This window comes from Athene noctua, chromosome 12 (genome assembly GCF_965140245.1).
Source record: "Athene noctua chromosome 12, bAthNoc1.hap1.1, whole genome shotgun sequence".
Taxonomy (NCBI): domain Eukaryota; kingdom Metazoa; phylum Chordata; class Aves; order Strigiformes; family Strigidae; genus Athene; species Athene noctua.
The window spans coordinates 6,164,305-6,181,695 of record NC_134048.1 but is presented as its reverse complement, the minus strand read 5'-3'; the positions used below and the strand labels follow the sequence as shown (position 1 = coordinate 6,181,695).

Sequence of the window (17,391 nt, the reverse complement as noted above, 5' to 3'; positions counted from 1 at the left end):
TGGGCATTACCTACACTACTGGGGAAATAGGTGTGGCAGGTAAAAACATGCACCAGAAAAGAGGTGAGATTATGGTAATACTCTCACAATGCGATACAGCTCGAGTATTTTTGTTCCTCGTGGGAGAACAGTCTCTTGAATAAAATGCACAGAAAAATTTTCACATTTACCTGTTTCCCCCAAAAGTCCATGCAAATGCAGGCTGGATTCATTCCAGATTCCAGCAACCGTGGATATAATTTGAATTTCTCTTGGGATTAAAGTGACCTTTAATGTCTCTATAGCAAGCTTTTTGGTTAGCACACAGAAGAGTTTCCCTCACTTGTTTACCCTTGGTATAATGTCGTTGTCTGATATGTTTAAGCATGTCTGCTCTCTTACTTGTATTTGCACAGCTTTATTTAGAGCTAGTACTTTTGGAAGGCCTGTTCCTCCACACTGTTTCAATATTTAGATAAGAAATATCTGGTGTTGCCTTTTGGAGCTGCGTGTCTGCTGCCTGCCCTTCTGTTCTCACCACCAGTTTCGACTTTGTGAATGGGGAGCTAATTGGCAGCCCAGTAAGAAATATGAGCTATTGCTTTACTCATGTGGCTTTTATTTTGCTTTCAAGAAGTTGAAAACAGTTACAGGGATCAGTTCTGTTGATGATTTCTTTTTTTCTCTTGTTGCTCTTGAAATCCAGTCTATCCTATCCGTCATGTTAATAGCAAAAGTAACAACCAAAATAAGTATTTTCCTGTCTTCTCTTTCAGATAAAATTGAAGATGAATTAGAAATGACTACAGTGTGCCATAGACCTGAAGGACTGGAACAGCTTGAAGCACAAACCAATTTCACTAAAAGAGAACTTCAAGTACTTTACAGAGGATTTAAAAATGTAAGAACAATACTGCAGTGAACTGAGTCTAGTGTGTATGTCCCCACCAGCCTCAACTGCTCAGCTGCATTTTGTATCATTCCCCTGCTAAACATTAGTAGTTTTGTGCTAGATCTCCCCTACCACAGCAAAATGAGCACAATCTGCCTCTCCATCTAATATTTATGACACCATAATCTGCCTGAAACTGGGTTTGGATGAATATTCAGCACATAATATTCTCATTAAATTTGTTCCCCAAATGTCAGTAAGTGCACTGCAATTTCCTCATCTGTGCCAGTACTCCAGGATAACCTGAAAATATTTTTATGGTTACTATTTAATTCTTGCTGTCAGTTCCTCATGCTCTAATGGGAGCGGTACTGTTCACTTGTGATTAGCTGTCTAGGATAGGTTTTTTTGTCCTTTCTCTAGCTGGAGAAATCTTGCTCTTGTACTACGATGCTATTAGAGTACATTAGGACTATAAGGTCCTGCGTAAGTAAGGAATAAGGCTGGAGTGGCTGGAGCCAAAAGGAAATCAAAAGTAAACGGGTATCAAGACTTGAGGAGATAAGAGGCTACAGATACAGGTGAAAGCAGGAACCATGCCAGTTGGCATGACTGCGTACACAGAACAGCACCACGCTCGTCTTTGTGAACTGCCATTCCAGCCATATTCTCCCTGGTAGCAGGGAGTCTGCAGCTCCGTGAGCATCAGCTTCTAGGTCACCTGCTGCTGCCTCTTAGGGACTCATCATAATAAATAGAAACAGATAGGGAATTTTGAGACTACATGGAGCAGATGTTTTATGGACCTTGAAGAATGAATACTCTCATTACGTGGTTGCCTGAGGGTCTGGATTTAGTCACCCAGGTGGTTCGTGCCAGCTGATGTTTTTAAGATGATTAATAGATCAGTATTGAGCTAGCTCAATAAACAGTGTGGGGTTTAAGTTGTCTTGCAGGGACAGCTCCAGCATTTCAGCTACTGTCACGGTAGCAGAAATTTCTTGGAAAGAGAGTCTATTGGGTAAAAACTTGCTAAAAAAAAAGTTGAGCTACCTTAAATACAGGCAGTGTTGAGGGAAACCTGCTGGACAGAAGGGCCTTTCTTTTTGACAGATTCTTGAAAATTGCTTGAATCACATCTCCAATGCATACTTGACTTCTCCAAGGAGTCTGGTGGTTTCATCCTTTATTCCACTGCTCAGCTAAGCAGGCCAAGGCATAGCTCAGCTGGCTATATTTTTCTGTTTCATGCATGTGTTGTATTTGTACAGCCTTTGCTGCAGGTAGGAGGTTGTTTCATGTGTGAAGCTTTCTAACCGCTGAAGACTGAAACCTCTTCATGCTTTGGGCAGTCAGCAAGAAATCATGTGGCTTTTGAGACAACAGTTTACATACTAATGTCATAGTATTATATGACATGACTGCCTGTTGTGGGAGACCAAACTTAGTTCTTATCTGCTGTGTTTTGCTAAGACCTCTGAAATGCCTTATGTATTGCTGTGTTTGGTGGCAACCCTGTATGGGAGAGCACTGCTCCATGCCGAGAGGAGGAGCTGGCTGTGCCAGCAGCCGCAGTGCAAACCAGAGGCAGCCTTGCCGCTCTCTCAGCAGATACCACATTTACCCCTTGCCCCTCCTCATTTTGCTATCACTTTGCAGTACAGAGGGATTATATCCCGGGGCAAGAATGATAGACAAGTGCATTTAACTTATGACCTAAACTCTTTCCAAAGATCTCACTAAAGGTCTTGGTATTAATTGACAGTGCTGGCAAGATCGTGTTTTGTATCGGCTCGTTAGCACAAAGCAGTCTGGTTTTCTCCAGCTGCTATGCGCACAATATGCATGAAGCTTTAATATCTGAGGTTTAAATTGAAACGAAAGGGCAGCTTTAGCATTTGTAGCCTGTAAATCATGGTTTCAATGGGATGAGTAATTATGCACAGCAGGCAAACTGACTCAGCTGTTACCATATTTGCTATTGTACTGAACCGTCTGCTTTTTGGGATGATGTTACAGTGCCATCTGGAGACTCAAAATCCCTGTGGGAATACAGTCGTTTTCCTCGCTCTGGTTTGTACTCACGGCTTGCTCTCAGTGATTGCACAGGTCCTGTTTAATCATGAGGCAACACCTGGATAATCACAGAGCCATTTGCAGGCACTTGTAATGGACACAGAGAGAAGGAGGCCCCGCTGGGCCCGGCTGCTGGCACAGGAGCTGAGGGTTCCATGTTTGTGAACACGGATGGTGTTTGACCAAAGGCAGTTCAACACAGCCTGGGGTAGCCTCTGGGCTAGTGCCCAGCTGACCAGGGTCCTAATTCTCAGTGCGTTTATTCCTGTTCTTTGTCTCCGAAATAAGTTTCCCCACTCCAAGTCTTCCCAGTCTCTTCCCAGTGTGTCACTGGTCAGGTCTGGTGTTTCTGCACCAGACTGATGGAGGCTTCCACTGAATTCAGATCCTTTGCCACTCCGGAGAAGCAGAGCACACTAACCAGGCCAGTGTCCTTGCTGCCTGGCAAAATGTGCCCCCTCTCTTTGCCTTTAGCTTTTTTTTCCAGCTATGAAAGGGTGCTGTCCTCCAAAATCTCTTGATGCCAGGACCAAAAGTCCACTTTTAGCGGTTAGCTCAGCCCCCAAGGTGTATTCTGCATTATGCAGAATAGTCTGTTTTGCAGCATGGAGTTAGCTGCTGTCAGACTGGAGCCAGGTTAACGTAAGGTGTTTGGTCTGATTCCTTTGGTTGTGGTTCTGCAAAAGCAAGGTGAGGCGGCAAAAACCGGCAGAGCCTTTGGTAGATCTTGCCTTGGTTTAGCTTAACAAAACAAAATGTGATACCTCCCATCTATAAATCTATCAGGAGAGAGAATTGTTGGAGCTAAAAGGCAATATTGGCACGGGTACAAAATGGCTATGAATAGGCATAGGCTGGAATTCGAAGAAAATTTCCACTCCCCAGAGGAGTAAAATTTGGGGAACAGTTATAGAATGGGAGGGAGAAGAATTTGAAACTATTTTTAAGATTAAAATTGATAAATTGATGATGAGTGAAGTGACCAACAATGACAGAGGTTTGAGCTCAATAATTCAATACCTCCCATTTAGAGCATGTTTCTAATGACTTACATTCTTTGGAATTGAGTGTACGGATTTAAAAGGGTTGGAATTTTTATGGGACTTTTTTTGCTCAATTTGGGAGGGTTTGTGCTGTTAGGGGAAATGATTGTTAGCTGCAAGGGATAATTTTCTAATACTAAATCAGAAAACAGACAACTCAACTGATGGGCTGTAGATGTTCTTACCATGCCTTAGTGTGAATATTTTAACAAATCTGTAATGGAGTGCAGTACGAGATGCAATCATCTGTAAGAAATCAGGGTTTTGGAGACTAAAGTGATAGTGGGAGTAGAAATGTTCTGATACTTTTGTAACCTCCAAAATATCTCCAGACTGAGAGAGTGTAGTAAGAGAAACAACATATTTGGGATGTGTGAATGCTTAGAGACACAAATCTGGATTGTGGATCCTGAAGGAGAATACATTAGAATCTGGCTGTCATCAGCTAACTTAATACCTCTAATTTAGCAAAATGGGACCCCCTGAGGACTCCTTTTCATGTGCTGGCCAGGTTAGCTGAGAACAGTCTGATGGGCAGGTTATGTTTAGCCCCACTTCAGTTCTGCTGCTCATCCCTGCTTGTCCACATTGCACATCTTTGAAAGCAATCAATGAAGTTAATTTTTGATTCCAGCAGAAGAAAGAATACCAAGTGCAACTTTTGGTTTAGTTTGTTTTTAATGTGGGTTCAGCTCCTTTGTAGTTTTCAAAAGAAGTTATGTTAAAATTTTAAAAGAAGTCTGAGGGGGTATATTCAAATTTATGACTCATGCTGTCAATGCCAATGCTTGATGGTTAGCTTTTTGAAAATAAAGAGTTGTTTCTGTGCTTGACAACAATACAAAAAAATGTTCACTGTTGTTAGACATTTTAAAAGAATTCATAGGTTATAAAATTAAATCTAACCCCCTGCCATTGAAGGAAGACCTTATGAATGTTATGTAGAAGGACCGTGCTTTTTCATACTACCAAGAAATTTTTCTTAAATGAGAAAACCTTCAGTTATCTTCAGTGGAATTTAAACTGACACAGAGTTTACCTGCTCCTTTTCACAAGAGAGATTTCTTTCGAGTCAGCTGAATTAAGTAGTACTGTAGGACTAATGAGGCCTCTTGAGCATTATTTGACTCTTATAAAAACAAAATTGTGATCAATTAAGTGCAAATGAATTGGTACTAGCATATGTGTCTGAAAACAATCCAGTTATAGAGAGCTAAACAGGCTGACCAATGTCAGCACTGCCTCTCCCCAGCACTCCTGGAGGCTTGATGCAGACTTTCATTTGGCTTCCAGATGGAGCATCAGAAGCAATAAGGATCATGTGGAAATTCAGAAAATTTAATCAGGCACAATGGCCAAAACTGCTGCAGGAGACCTTGCCTCTGCAAGGGGAGTGCCTGCAGCAGCAGCCTCTCCTCTGTGCCTGCCCTTTTCAGACATCAGCTTCATTCTCAGGGTTGCTAGTGGTGGGCTGGGGCTCTTAGTAAACATGGGCTATTAATATAGCATTGAAGAGGTCCAAGGGACTCTGCAACTGTGGTTGGTATAAAGAAAATAATGATCAGTCCCTACATTTATAAACTGTCTTTAGGCATGTGAAGTGATGGTTCTTAGTGAATATAATAGCTGTATTTATCAAGAGAGAAAGAAATCACATCCTCACTTCATGTGTTTGGCCAGTAGCACTATGCTGCAAAGGATGGTCTGGTGCTCTGCTAGGCTTGGTTTTAAACAGAATGATGACTTGGTCAAATACTCTGAAGTTCTGCCAAGGTCCAGTGTGGGTCTTGGAGCAGCAGCACTCCATTGACTAAGGAGAAAGTTTCTATGTAAGAATGGCTGTTGATAGGTCAGATCTATGGTTAAAAGATACCATAAATAAATTTCACATTATTTATTTAATGTACTTTAAATTACATGTTTTAGGAAACATGACTTCTGGGACAACATTTTTATGGTATCTATCACCTACTCTTCTTTTAATGATTTCTAGCTTATTAGAAGTGGCATGAACAGATGAAAAAGTAACCATGTTTCTCATAACAAAGCAACCTGGCAGCGGCTATTTTATTAGGAGCTCTGGAATGTTTTGAGGATTCTCATCTAACCAGGAATTCTGCCGTATAAAATTAGAAAGTTTTGTTAGTTTTGCAAATGAAAAATCAAGGTCTGGACCTGCAGCCACTGGTTTTCAATAGTCCAGTTGGTCTTTTCACCCCCTTGCTGTGGAACAAGCCCTGAACACTAATGCTGGAGAAACGAAGGCCCCAGCAAGGTCAAGACTACAGTGCCAGGTTTGGGTTTTTATTGGGACACTTAAACCTAACCAGGGGAAGGACAGTTGTTAGGATATGAATTACATAGAGTGAAAGATAATTTCAGGGCTTTCCAAGCAACAGATTATCCTTTCCTTAGCTCAAATCTATCTAAAATCACTAATGGTCTTCTACCCAAATAGTGTGTAGAACACAGCAGGATTTCTTCTGCATTGAAGGAAGGAACTCAGATCTAATCCCTAATTTCAATAGTGAACAGGTATGTGATTAAAGAACTGCCTCTGACGTCACCTGAAGTGCCCCTCCTTGCTCTCCTTCTTTGACTTGCACAGGATAAAGTGATGTCTCTTGTTTGCCCTGTCCTTTTCCATGGTTAATAATTGCACAGCAGCAGCAGGTGATGCTGACAGATCACAGGCTTGGAAAAAAGCCTTTTTTCCTCTATAGGCTTTTCATGGAAGAATTTCTTGTCAAAGTCTTTTTGATTCTTAAAAGGTATCTAAAGAACTCATCATTAAATAAGTCATAGACTTGAATCTTCCTCCAACTTTCTGCATCACCAGTTCAAAGGGATTTTCTTAGACTTCCTAAGTTTACTCATCGCAAATTCCACAACCTGTAACACTACCAGAATAAGCATTTGTCTGTCTTGGATCTGCACAGTGGGGTGTAGCACACAGAGTATATGCATCTATGGCAGCTCCAAGCTGCCAGTAGTGGGAAACTATAGCAGTACTTATATCTGCCCTGCTTTGCAAACCTGCCTAGGGCCATGACACACACTGCCAAGCCCTCTCTTTAACGAAGTCAGGGCAAACACATAATTATATGGAGATTAGGGGGGTCTCCACCCCAACAGCATCATGTGATGTAGCACGTATGTTCCAGGTAGTGTTATGTGGCAATAGTGTGTTTGGATGTAAAGGCTGTACAGCTCCGTGCTCTTTCAAACTCCTGTTCATCCCCAAGCTTGATTGTGCTACCACAACATCTCAGTCTGCACAGAGGCATGGCCCTCCTCGATGTGTTAGTGCAGAAGAATTAACTGTTAAATGTATTTCCATTACTTTAGAAGGTAAGTCCAAGAGGAAGATATATGCTGCCTAAAAACTAGCCAGGGTTAGCCAGATAGACTGGATTAGCCTTACCATTATTGAAGAAGATCTGAAAAACAGTTTCTATCCTATTTCTCCAATAACTCAATCAGGATTTATTAGGGAAAGAACAGAGAAATGGGGAGAGAACGTTGTTATGCTGCAGGACAAATAAATGGTATACTGGCATCTTGAACATGGCTTGCAGTCCTGGGCTGCTGTCTCAAAAATGTGGTGGAAATGGAAGAATGCAGAGAAGGGATGGTCAAAGGATGCTCAGTGCCTTCTGTGCTTCTCAGGGTGACATGCTTTAGCCTGGAAAAGAAATAATGAAGGGAAGATCTACAAAATCACAAGTGGCAGGTAGAAAAAGTGTCAGGATCAACTGTCTGCTTGCAGTCTCTCTGTAGAGGAATTTGGGGCTGTCAGGCAAAGTAGTAGGAGTCAGGTTGCAAAAACTGAAAGCTGGTGATTCCTTGTGCAAAGGGTTATAGAACTGTAAAACTCCGTGTTGAAGGACCTGTATTAAAATGGGGCAGCAATCGTAGTGTGACATAGAAAGAGGAAAGCATGGAGCGAGTATACTGCCAGTAACTGATGAACTTTCTTGATCCCAAATCTGGCCTTCAGTTTAATCATAAGCATCAAACCAAGATATATGTACCAGTTTCATGAGAAATTCTGAGTTAAGCTATTCAGATAATCCATCTTCAGCATGTCCTACCAGGAGTGGCAGTGTTCTTGCTCCTCTTCCCTCCCTGTGACACATTGACTCAACTGGGGCTGAAGAATTGAAATTGCTGCGAAGGGGGTCAGATGCCTGCAGCAGGGGCCAGACCCGTGATGTCTCTGACAGCTGGTATTTCTGAATGTGGGAGAAAGCTGACTCTTCTGTGTCTATAATTCTGTGCTCTGTGAAAAACTGTTAGTTCCGTGGTTATTTTATTGTTGTGCTCTGGTTTGCTTTCAAAATTGGTTGATAGGCAATCTGTGAGGAAGAGTGGCATGAACTGGGAAATATTTTTTGTACTTGAAAACTTCATATTGTCAGATAGCAACGCCTGAGGCTCCCTGTGATCCACGAACACGTGTTATTACAGCACTGAGCTTGCTGAGGGGCGGTAAAGCACCACAGTCATGCTAAATTTGCTCTTGAATTTTACTTGAATTTTCCCCGTAATTTAAATTTTAGAGAGAGTTGAGAGGAAGGAAACAGGATTCACAAAACAGAGACAGTTCTTGTGCTGGTTTTCACCATCTCTTGCATTGCATGCAATCCTGCATCCTATGGGGTAAGATCGAAGGACAGTTCAGATATCTCTTACCAGGTGAAGCACCTGGGGGCTCAGCTCCTCACACCTGCCGTGTCTCCCTTGTCACGGGCACTGCCCAGACTCTGCAGTGTGCCCAGGGAGCACCTCCTACCCAAACTACCATAATGGCTTGGATTTTGCTGGGCTGTAGCAGAGCAAGCTCGAGCCTTCCAGGCAGGGATCCCCTTTTCCCTTCCTGAATGCTGCCCCATCGGGCTAGTTAGTTAGTAGGTCAGGAAGTTCAGGGCAGAAAATCTGCCACCCTCTTCCCAAGTGTTTGCCCTCAGCAGTCAAAAGTGAAATGAAATGCCTTACATTCTAGTACCAGAGCTTAAAAATAAAATAACTTTACAGGTTGCCAGGTTAGAAAATTTGTGTGGGCAGAGTCTGCCTTCTTAGAAGTTTACAGAAGACTGAGCAGATAAACAGATTAAAAGTGATCTAATCTTTTTTAGCCTAATACTAATGCTTGTTTGTAAGGACTTACTAGTATAGTATGTACTGTTAGCTTCCATGGAGCTGGTGCCAGGTGTCTGGCTACAGTCTTCTGCTGAGGATTAATGAATTCATATATGTGGAGGCATCAGACAGGGAAGTGTTAGCTGGCACTAACATGATTTGTAATTATTAGATGAAAGCTTCATGACAGAAGGCATGAGCTGCCTTTCTAGGTCGTCCTATAAAACAGCGATTAAACACTGCTGAAAACACTGTTAGAAATGTTAATAATGGTGAACCAAGACTGTGAGACGCTTAAGATGAAATTGCAGTCTGAATTATTTTAATTTCTTCAGCTACACAGTTCATGCATCTAGAGCACTGTGAGAACAGGAATGTGATTTGTTTAATTGCTCTCTTCGGGCTTGTAGAGTTTTGCAAATGAACCTTTACAGAGATGGGTGTTCTTCCTGATTTTTTTTTTTCTTTTTTGTTTTTCCAACAGGAGTGTCCTAGTGGGGTTGTTAATGAAGAAACATTCAAACAGATCTATGCACAGTTTTTTCCTCATGGAGGTAAGCAGAGTATTTTGTGTCTGTCAGGTTTATTGAAGCATGCCTTAACATTCATTACTGCCAGCTGGCTGCAAAACTACTTCAGATAATCTGTGCAAGAGATGTGAATTGAGCTTAAGTTTTGCAGGATCTTAATCAGAAACGCAAACATCAAGGTAATAAAATTCAGTTAGGCCCTTTGAACTGTTATTTCACAAGAATATAGTCAAACCCACATTAAAGACTGCCCCTAGTTGTCAGCTTTTTATTCCCTGTCCAAAATAGAAACTGGGAATTGGAGCTTTTATTTCGTACTGACTTTCTGGGTGGCAGAAAGCTAAATCACTTCCCCTCAGTGTGTCTCTGCTTCCCTGCTGTTGTACTGCTGTGCATGTAGTATCTAGCGCAGAAGAGTCCCAGACCTTATTTTGGCCTGCAAATTAATCAAAACCTCCCTACAATTCTTAAAGCAGTTCTTAATTGATATGTGAACTCCTAGCTACATGAAATGATCATTTTTGGTGTTTGTGTGACTAAGACAGGATCGTGTCTTGTATTGGAATGTATTGTATTGGAAACTATTGTATTAAACCTCAAAAAATATACGTTCTTGCCTTTTAAAAGAACCTATATGTTCTTCTAACTGGTATGTTCTGTGGGGATACTCTTCCCAAATTGAAATGAGTCATGGGTTTAAGTGACTTTTTAGTAAAAGATTCAGTATTTGAGGCTTTCCAAATGTGTTCTACTCTGTAGTAGCTGCAGAATACACTCATTGTGCAATGATGACTGAAGCTTCTGCAAGAGTGTATGTGTGCATGTGCATTTATTTTAAGAAGGTTATTAACAAGTGGGTTTTCAACTACATGTCAAGATAAAACATGTTATGCTTATGTCTTACGATGCATGTGATGTACAAAAAGATGTACACCTATAAAAGTATGGACTTGATGATTTCCTATTGTTCTGTTATAAGAAAGCAACTAGTGAATTTAATTTTTTTTTAACAAATATGCAGAAAATTAAGTATTTATAGTCTTAATGTATTCCTGGATGTGTTTTGTGTTTTCAGCCTAAGTTCCAGTAAGTCCGAGGAACTCCAGTTACCCCAAGTAACTGCACTAACTCCTTGAAGTAACACACCTCATGTGTGCCTGAGGTCCTTCCTTCCCATGTGTGGAAAACAAACAGGCACAGAAATGTCACCTTTTCATGGATAGATAACTTTTTTCCCCTCTCCTGAGGTTGACAAGGACTTGTCTTTTTTTTTTCTGTCCCATTCTCTTGAAATGTTTTTCTCCCTTGGTTAATGACAATGGTAGTACAACTATACTTAATAATAAATCAATTTAACAGCACGTGTGATCTCGCATTTTACACTGTTTTCTTTCACTTGGTTTCCAAACTGTTTGTATAACCTTAGCATCATAAATCGTGAGATTTCAGATTCCTCAGAGATTTTTTCACTTTTATGGCTCTCTGTACAAATAAACTTGTACATCCCAGAGGTAGTAAAGAAGATCTGAATTATAAAAACTCTGTGCAGTGTCATCCCAGGCTTGTGATGTTTTTGTTAAATAGGGCTCCTATGTTTTCTTCTGGAGCTGTTTGATTTCAGAATCCTTCTCTTAAAAATGTAGCAGACAATTTTTTTTTTTTTGACTACGGTCCAAAGTATTCTATCCTTACGAATTACGGTAACTTAAGTATTTGATTTTTCTGCACACTGTTACACTTTCCTGGATTTGAATAATGTGAAAATATTTAATTATTTCATAGAGATCAGAGTAAAGAGATGCTGGGTCATTCTACCTGACTGCCTGTGTAGCACAGGGCACCAAGCTTCACCCGAATACCCATACATTGAGTATGAGGATTCAGGCTTGGCTAATGCAGTGTGATAGAGGCCAAGCATAGAAGAGACAAAAAAGCTCATGGCTGCTAGAAAAACAATGAAGTCATTAAGGAAATTTAATGTCAGTTGCTTCCATCTTGTAAAGCTGGGCTCTAGTAAGACAGAGAGCAGTGCAAATTGCCTCCAGAGCAGAGAACAGGCCAGTGAAGGTCTTGAGGTCATACATCTATTTGATTTTATTTTTCTGGTTACCATTACTGTTTTTCCCACTTAACAGCCATCCTTCATGTGGCCATAGAAAGTATTCTTCTCAATAGAAAAGTTTTTCTAAAACCAGCAGTTTAAGATTCAAAAGGACAAAAATATGCTTCAAATGAGACTGCCCTTTTTAACAGTCATGGGACAAGCTCCAGTTACTGGGACTAGACCCTTCTGAAGTTGGACAGTCCCTGGGGACCTCTGCTGTATCTGACACAAAGCGAAAAGGTAGAGGAAGGAAGCACACGTGCTTTTGCAGCATTTGCCACCAGAGCTAGTACTCCATTTGCCCCAGAGACACTCTTGGATGGTTGGGTTTTTTTGCTCATTCTTTCAAGTACAGCCACGTAATCCAAATTGTTTCTACTGTGATAAACGCTTTCACGTTTCAAAGCTGTTTTAAGGGAGGGCATGGGTGTTAACATTTACTGGTTCATAGAATATCTGGCAATTCTACAAGGCTGGGTTTTATACAAAAGGAAAAAAAGGTCATGAATGTTGTTTGGAGCCATTAGTGTATAAAGAACTGTTGTACCAATCGGTGCCCTTTCTGTTTTTCAGATGCTAGCATGTATGCACATTATCTCTTTAACGCATTTGACACTGCACAGAATGGCTCAGTGAAGTTTGAGGTAATTGTTTTGCATTTGATACCTCTTTCTCACTTCTGTGTTTTTAAGATTTTCCATCCTTTCTGTTCTGTGAACTAGTTGGATTATGGATTAGGACTAGTTGGATAATGGATTAGAGGTTTCAGTCTCAAATCAGTTGATACTTTAAAATCTGGTTCACTGTAGTTTATGCAGATGAAGTTGACTGTTTCCTTTCACCAGAGAAACATATGGATTGCGTTAGTGTCACAGGGAGAAAGTGCAGAGATTATGTAGCAGAGAGAAGGGGTTGAGGACAGTCCTATATGAAGAGATGAGTGGCATGGATAATTTGGATGTCAAAGAAAAGCCAGTACATCTTGTACTTTCTGTAGTCATCATGCATTGCATTATTGCACTGTTATATTTGTATGTTGCTGCAGTATGGTTTTTTAAAGCTTATATGATATACTGAACAAGCATCTCAGGTACTTGGTACCCCGTGGGAACTAAATTCACCCTTTAACAGAAAGGCCTGTGGCTACAAATAGCCATGCTTCACGCTCACACATATAGCTGGAGGAGTGCAGCAAAGGGGTATGTTAAGTCGTAGACTTGTGGAGGATGAACTTCATAGTTTCGAAGACAGTTTGCTGTGATGATAAAACTAGAAATCATAGGCAGTCTTGCCTTTGCTGTCAGAAAGCCAAGAACTCTGGTAATTTACAGATAAGACTAAGAAATTTGTTCATTTATCAAATGTAAAATGAGGATGTTATAGTTTCCATGTGTGTGTCTCTGTGGCAACAGCTGCAGCAGGAGTTTTGCATATGGCAGCTACTCAGAGGCTTCCAGAAACCTAAACGGACTGAGACACAGAAAAATGCTTAGATAAGTATTTAAGAAAAAAATCAAAAAGTGCTGAGCTTTCCTTCCTGGCAAACCTGTCTCTTTAGTGGTTGTCAAACATAAGCATTTTGTCTCCTATTTTGTCTCATTCAGCAAATTCAGATTCCTCTGAGCCTTGGGAAAAAGGAGCATAGTATTCTAAGAAGTGATGCACTGGCCCGCACTGCCCCGTGCAGAGCTAATGGAGATAACATAGGAAAGACTGAGCACATTAAACGAGTTATCAGGAACTGTATATAGCTCTGTTAGCTTGAAGCTCTGCCTGTACAATCCCTGTAGCAATGCTACTTAGAGTGCCTGAGCCACGGGGCACTATAAACAATAAATCAAAGGTACTGGAAATGATAACTTTACTGTAAACAAAAAATGCAATTAAAATGCTGTGACTGCGTCATTAGTGGTAGGAGTCACATCTGGTCAGAGAACAAAACCTAAGGCTCCTTGTGTTAGAGGAATTTGGGATCTCTCCAGCTCTCTTAAGGCAGGAACAGAAAAAATGCTGGATTTTTTCCTTCTTTGCCAGCACCCTAGGGCTGGAGGTAAGAAAGCATCAGCTCCTACTTCCACAGTTAAAGTCCAGCTGTGTTTAACCAGGCAGTGGCAGTCTGAATGACTCCTTGCAGCAGACTATTTCTAGAAGGGGAATGGCCAGTGGAGCATCTGGCAGTGCTCTTAGAAACCAGTCGTGTATTTTGCCATGCTTACATTCATGCAGCATTTGGAGTTTAGAGAATGATAAATTTGGATGGGTAGCAAGGAAGGTGTCCCAGCTTCTGGTCTGGAGCATGCTGTGCTGCTTCTGGCAAGTCTGCGGAGTCAGAGCAGGCACTGTCTGTGTTTAGGATCTGAATCTGCCTGTCTTGGACTGGATATACTCTTAATCCTGTGCTGTTCTCACAACCCTCACCTGAGGTCTAGGAGAGTTTAAGGCTGCAGCACCCATTAGGTCTTCCTGCCCTTCCAGCATTGCTAAGCTGCCTAACCCATACCATAAACTTGGCTTTTGCATTGACTGCAGTGAAGTACTTGAGGACTTTTCTGATTTTCCTGGTTACCTCATACACATTTATTAGTGTGACAGTACGGAGATCATCTTAGCAGATGCTGCATCCACTGAGTTAGTCAGAGAGGACACATTTTTGGAAAAGACAGCCAGAAGAGATTGATAACCATATGCTCTATCCTAAAAAGATTAGTCTTTTGACTGGCATTATATAAAGAAGTGACTTAGAAAAGGATGTTATAAAAATTCACACTTCTCTCTCTGCCTCGAACCAGGATTTTGTGATGGCATTGTCCATTCTGTTGCGAGGAACTGTTCATGAAAAGCTAAGATGGACGTTTAATCTGTATGACATAAATAAGGATGGCTATATAAACAAGGAGGTAAGGCTGTTCCTGACAAGTGTGGTTGATTTCTGAACAAAGCCAACTGGTTTCTGTTGTAGAGCACAGTTAATTTTACATGCAGCTAATGAAATGCAAATCAGACTGGACTTGAGCATTTATTTATGTCTAAGTAAAGTGTGCAGTGTCTTATATTGCATGATTTTGTAGACATATTTTCCTATATTATAGAGCCTTTAATGGATTGCTTTAGCCAGGAGCAAAATCCTAGTTACAGCTGTGAGCAACACAACCTTTGTGAAGAGGAGGGTGATGGTGACAATAGTGACTGAGACACAAGGGGTTTCTGGCTGCACTGGGAGGTATGGTGTGGGCTCACTTGGAGCACTAGAAGTCCCCAGCACTACTCCCGAATCTTCTTATCTGGTATTGCCTGGTCCCCTTGTGGGAAGCCTTGTTTTTGAGCCTGGTAACCTTGAATATTTTGCAAATACATCTTGGTGTATCTTCTCAAAACTATTGTGTGTACCTGGAGGGTTTGCAGTTACTGCTCCCAGTCATGGAGTTGTGTAGCAGTTTGTGCCAGGCATGGAGAAGGGCCAGGTTCACACAGAGTGCCATGAAGGTCCCTGGCCCTGGGGGAGGCTCTGGGACAAGGTTAGTGCCGCAGTGCTCAGGACCGAGCGTGCCCCTTGCAGCCCAGCACCATCCCCAGCAGATGCCATGTCAGAACATGTGTCCCACAGTGCTCCTGGCCCCAAGGGCAGTGAGCGTTGCGGGAGCCTCCAGCACAGCTGTGGCAAAGTCATGGCACAGTCAGAAAGAAGCACTTGTCTTTTACAGATGAACGTGTATATGATACATCTGTCTTCATGCACACGTATAGGCGTTCTCTGTGCTGTTTTGTAATAGGAGAAGAAGAGCGAAGAAAAGAGCAGTAAAAGAAAGAAATGTGGTATAATTTCTATCAATTTCCCTTTTGTGTTTGTGCTGGCATGCCACTACTGCAGGAAATGATGGATATCGTAAAGGCAATTTATGATATGATGGGAAAGTACACGTATCCAGTGCTCAAGGAAGATGCGCCAAGGCAGCACGTAGAAGTATTCTTCCAGGTACTTAATTTTTGATGTGTTTTTCTTAACGCTTGAGCTATGTACTGATACACTTTACAGTAAAGTTAGCCCTAAATTCAATCCTGTGCCCCACTGTATATTCCAAAATAAACCCTAGCAGCCATTCAGCCTAACGGTACAGTGTCTGCTGATTTCCTGCTCCAAAGGTATCTCATTTGTCTCTTAGCCTGACCCTTTGCATTGGCATGTGCCACATCCAGCAAGTCTAAAGCCTCTGCCTGTGTTGTAGCCCTTCTGTGCTGCTTCTCTTAACTGCCTGTAAAGAGAGACAGGAATATGGGTGCTGGTTGGTGAGGCAATGAATAAATAAATGATATGACGGCAGAGGTTGCTATGTTTGTGAGTGAAGGCGTAGTTGGAGATGACCTCAAAAGCACTCCAAATGCTAGAGTAAACAAGTCCATAGCAGTTGGGAAATTTAGCCAATGACACTGAGACTGTGCCGTAGGTTTATTCAGATTGCATCAACTAAGATATTATACTATAACTGCAGTGTTACCTACAGAAACAAAAAAATTTTTTTTATTTTATTTTGCAGAAAATGGATAAAAACAAAGATGGTGTTGTAACTTTAGATGAGTTTATTGAATCATGTCAGGAGGTAAGGACAAGATTACAACTGCAATGAAAGGTCTTGCTCATGCCACAGCATTTGCTTTCCCTTTGGACAAACTCCATTTGAAACAAGATGCTGCTCAGGATCCCCAGTTTCTGTTGCTCTGTGAAAAAAGACAGCTTTAAGACTGAATTTTGTGTGGTGCTCTGTGAAGCCTGTGACTGAACAGTGAAGTAGGGTCAGGTTGATCATGGGAGAGGGCCTCTTCATTTCTACAGCTGGTGGCCAGTGCTTTTTTTTTTCCTGAGTGAACTGCAGTGCCTGATTCTGTAGGCAAGCAGATAACTCTAGAGAAAACTCATAGCGCCCTTAAACTTCCTTAGTATTTTTCCTTCCCCTTGATATTGTCTCTGTGTGCTGCCCCTGAATGTCCATTAGCAGGTACCACATTGCTGGAACTGCCCAGAGCCAAAGGTGTCTCAAAATCTTGTAACTGAAGCACTGATTTGTAACATGGTCAAACATTTTGATGTGGTCAAATACTAAAAGCAAATGCTGTCATCATAGCAATGATTTTTTTTTTTTTTCCTGTTTTGGAAATAAGCTCCCTCTTGCAAATTCCATACATTAGGTTGGCTGTAATAAATAATTGCTGATATTTTTAGCACTGGCACAAAGGCGAGCATCTGCATTAACATGCAATTGGCCAAGTATCTGTTGTCTTTAGACTGTAATTAACTGTGTGGATGTTTGCTCAGAGATCTCTCTAATATTTAATCAGTACAATAATGGCCTCTGCATTTTAGAAAATTTACATTGGTGACAATAATTGCATACCAGCCCACCTGTGTATTTTACTTTCCTTGGAAAAATCCTCCATGTTCTGCAGTCAGACAGCTCTTCTGTACCTGAGCAGTGGGAAGACGCTGACTCTGGAGGGCTAGACTGGTTCCTGATGTTTCTGTGTTTAAGTCTGGCTCTGGCAAAATCCAGAATACTTCTTAGTCAGGGACTTCCAGCGGCAAAATCCTTGTTAGCAGATGCATAATACAAGGCTAATTTTTTTTTTTCGGTT

General features: G+C 41.4%; 1 protein-coding gene across 6 annotated transcripts in view; it reads left to right on the top strand.

Annotated features, from left to right (window-relative positions):
* Positions 1-17,391, top strand: part of KCNIP1 (potassium voltage-gated channel interacting protein 1) — a 454,549-nt gene that overhangs the window by 434,465 nt on the left and 2,693 nt on the right. For 5 of the 6 annotated variants that reach the window (XM_074916124.1, XM_074916126.1, XM_074916125.1 and 2 more), the window contains 6 exons: positions 756-880; positions 9,617-9,686; positions 12,340-12,410; positions 14,556-14,663; positions 15,635-15,739; positions 16,299-16,361. In XM_074916124.1, the coding sequence (XP_074772225.1) occupies positions 779-880; positions 9,617-9,686; positions 12,340-12,410; positions 14,556-14,663; positions 15,635-15,739; positions 16,299-16,361 (519 nt within the window). In that variant the 5' untranslated portion in view covers positions 756-778. The remainder of the gene's footprint in view (positions 1-755; positions 881-9,616; positions 9,687-12,339; positions 12,411-14,555; positions 14,664-15,634; positions 15,740-16,298; positions 16,362-17,391) is intronic. The other variant, XM_074916128.1, reaches the window with a different exon arrangement.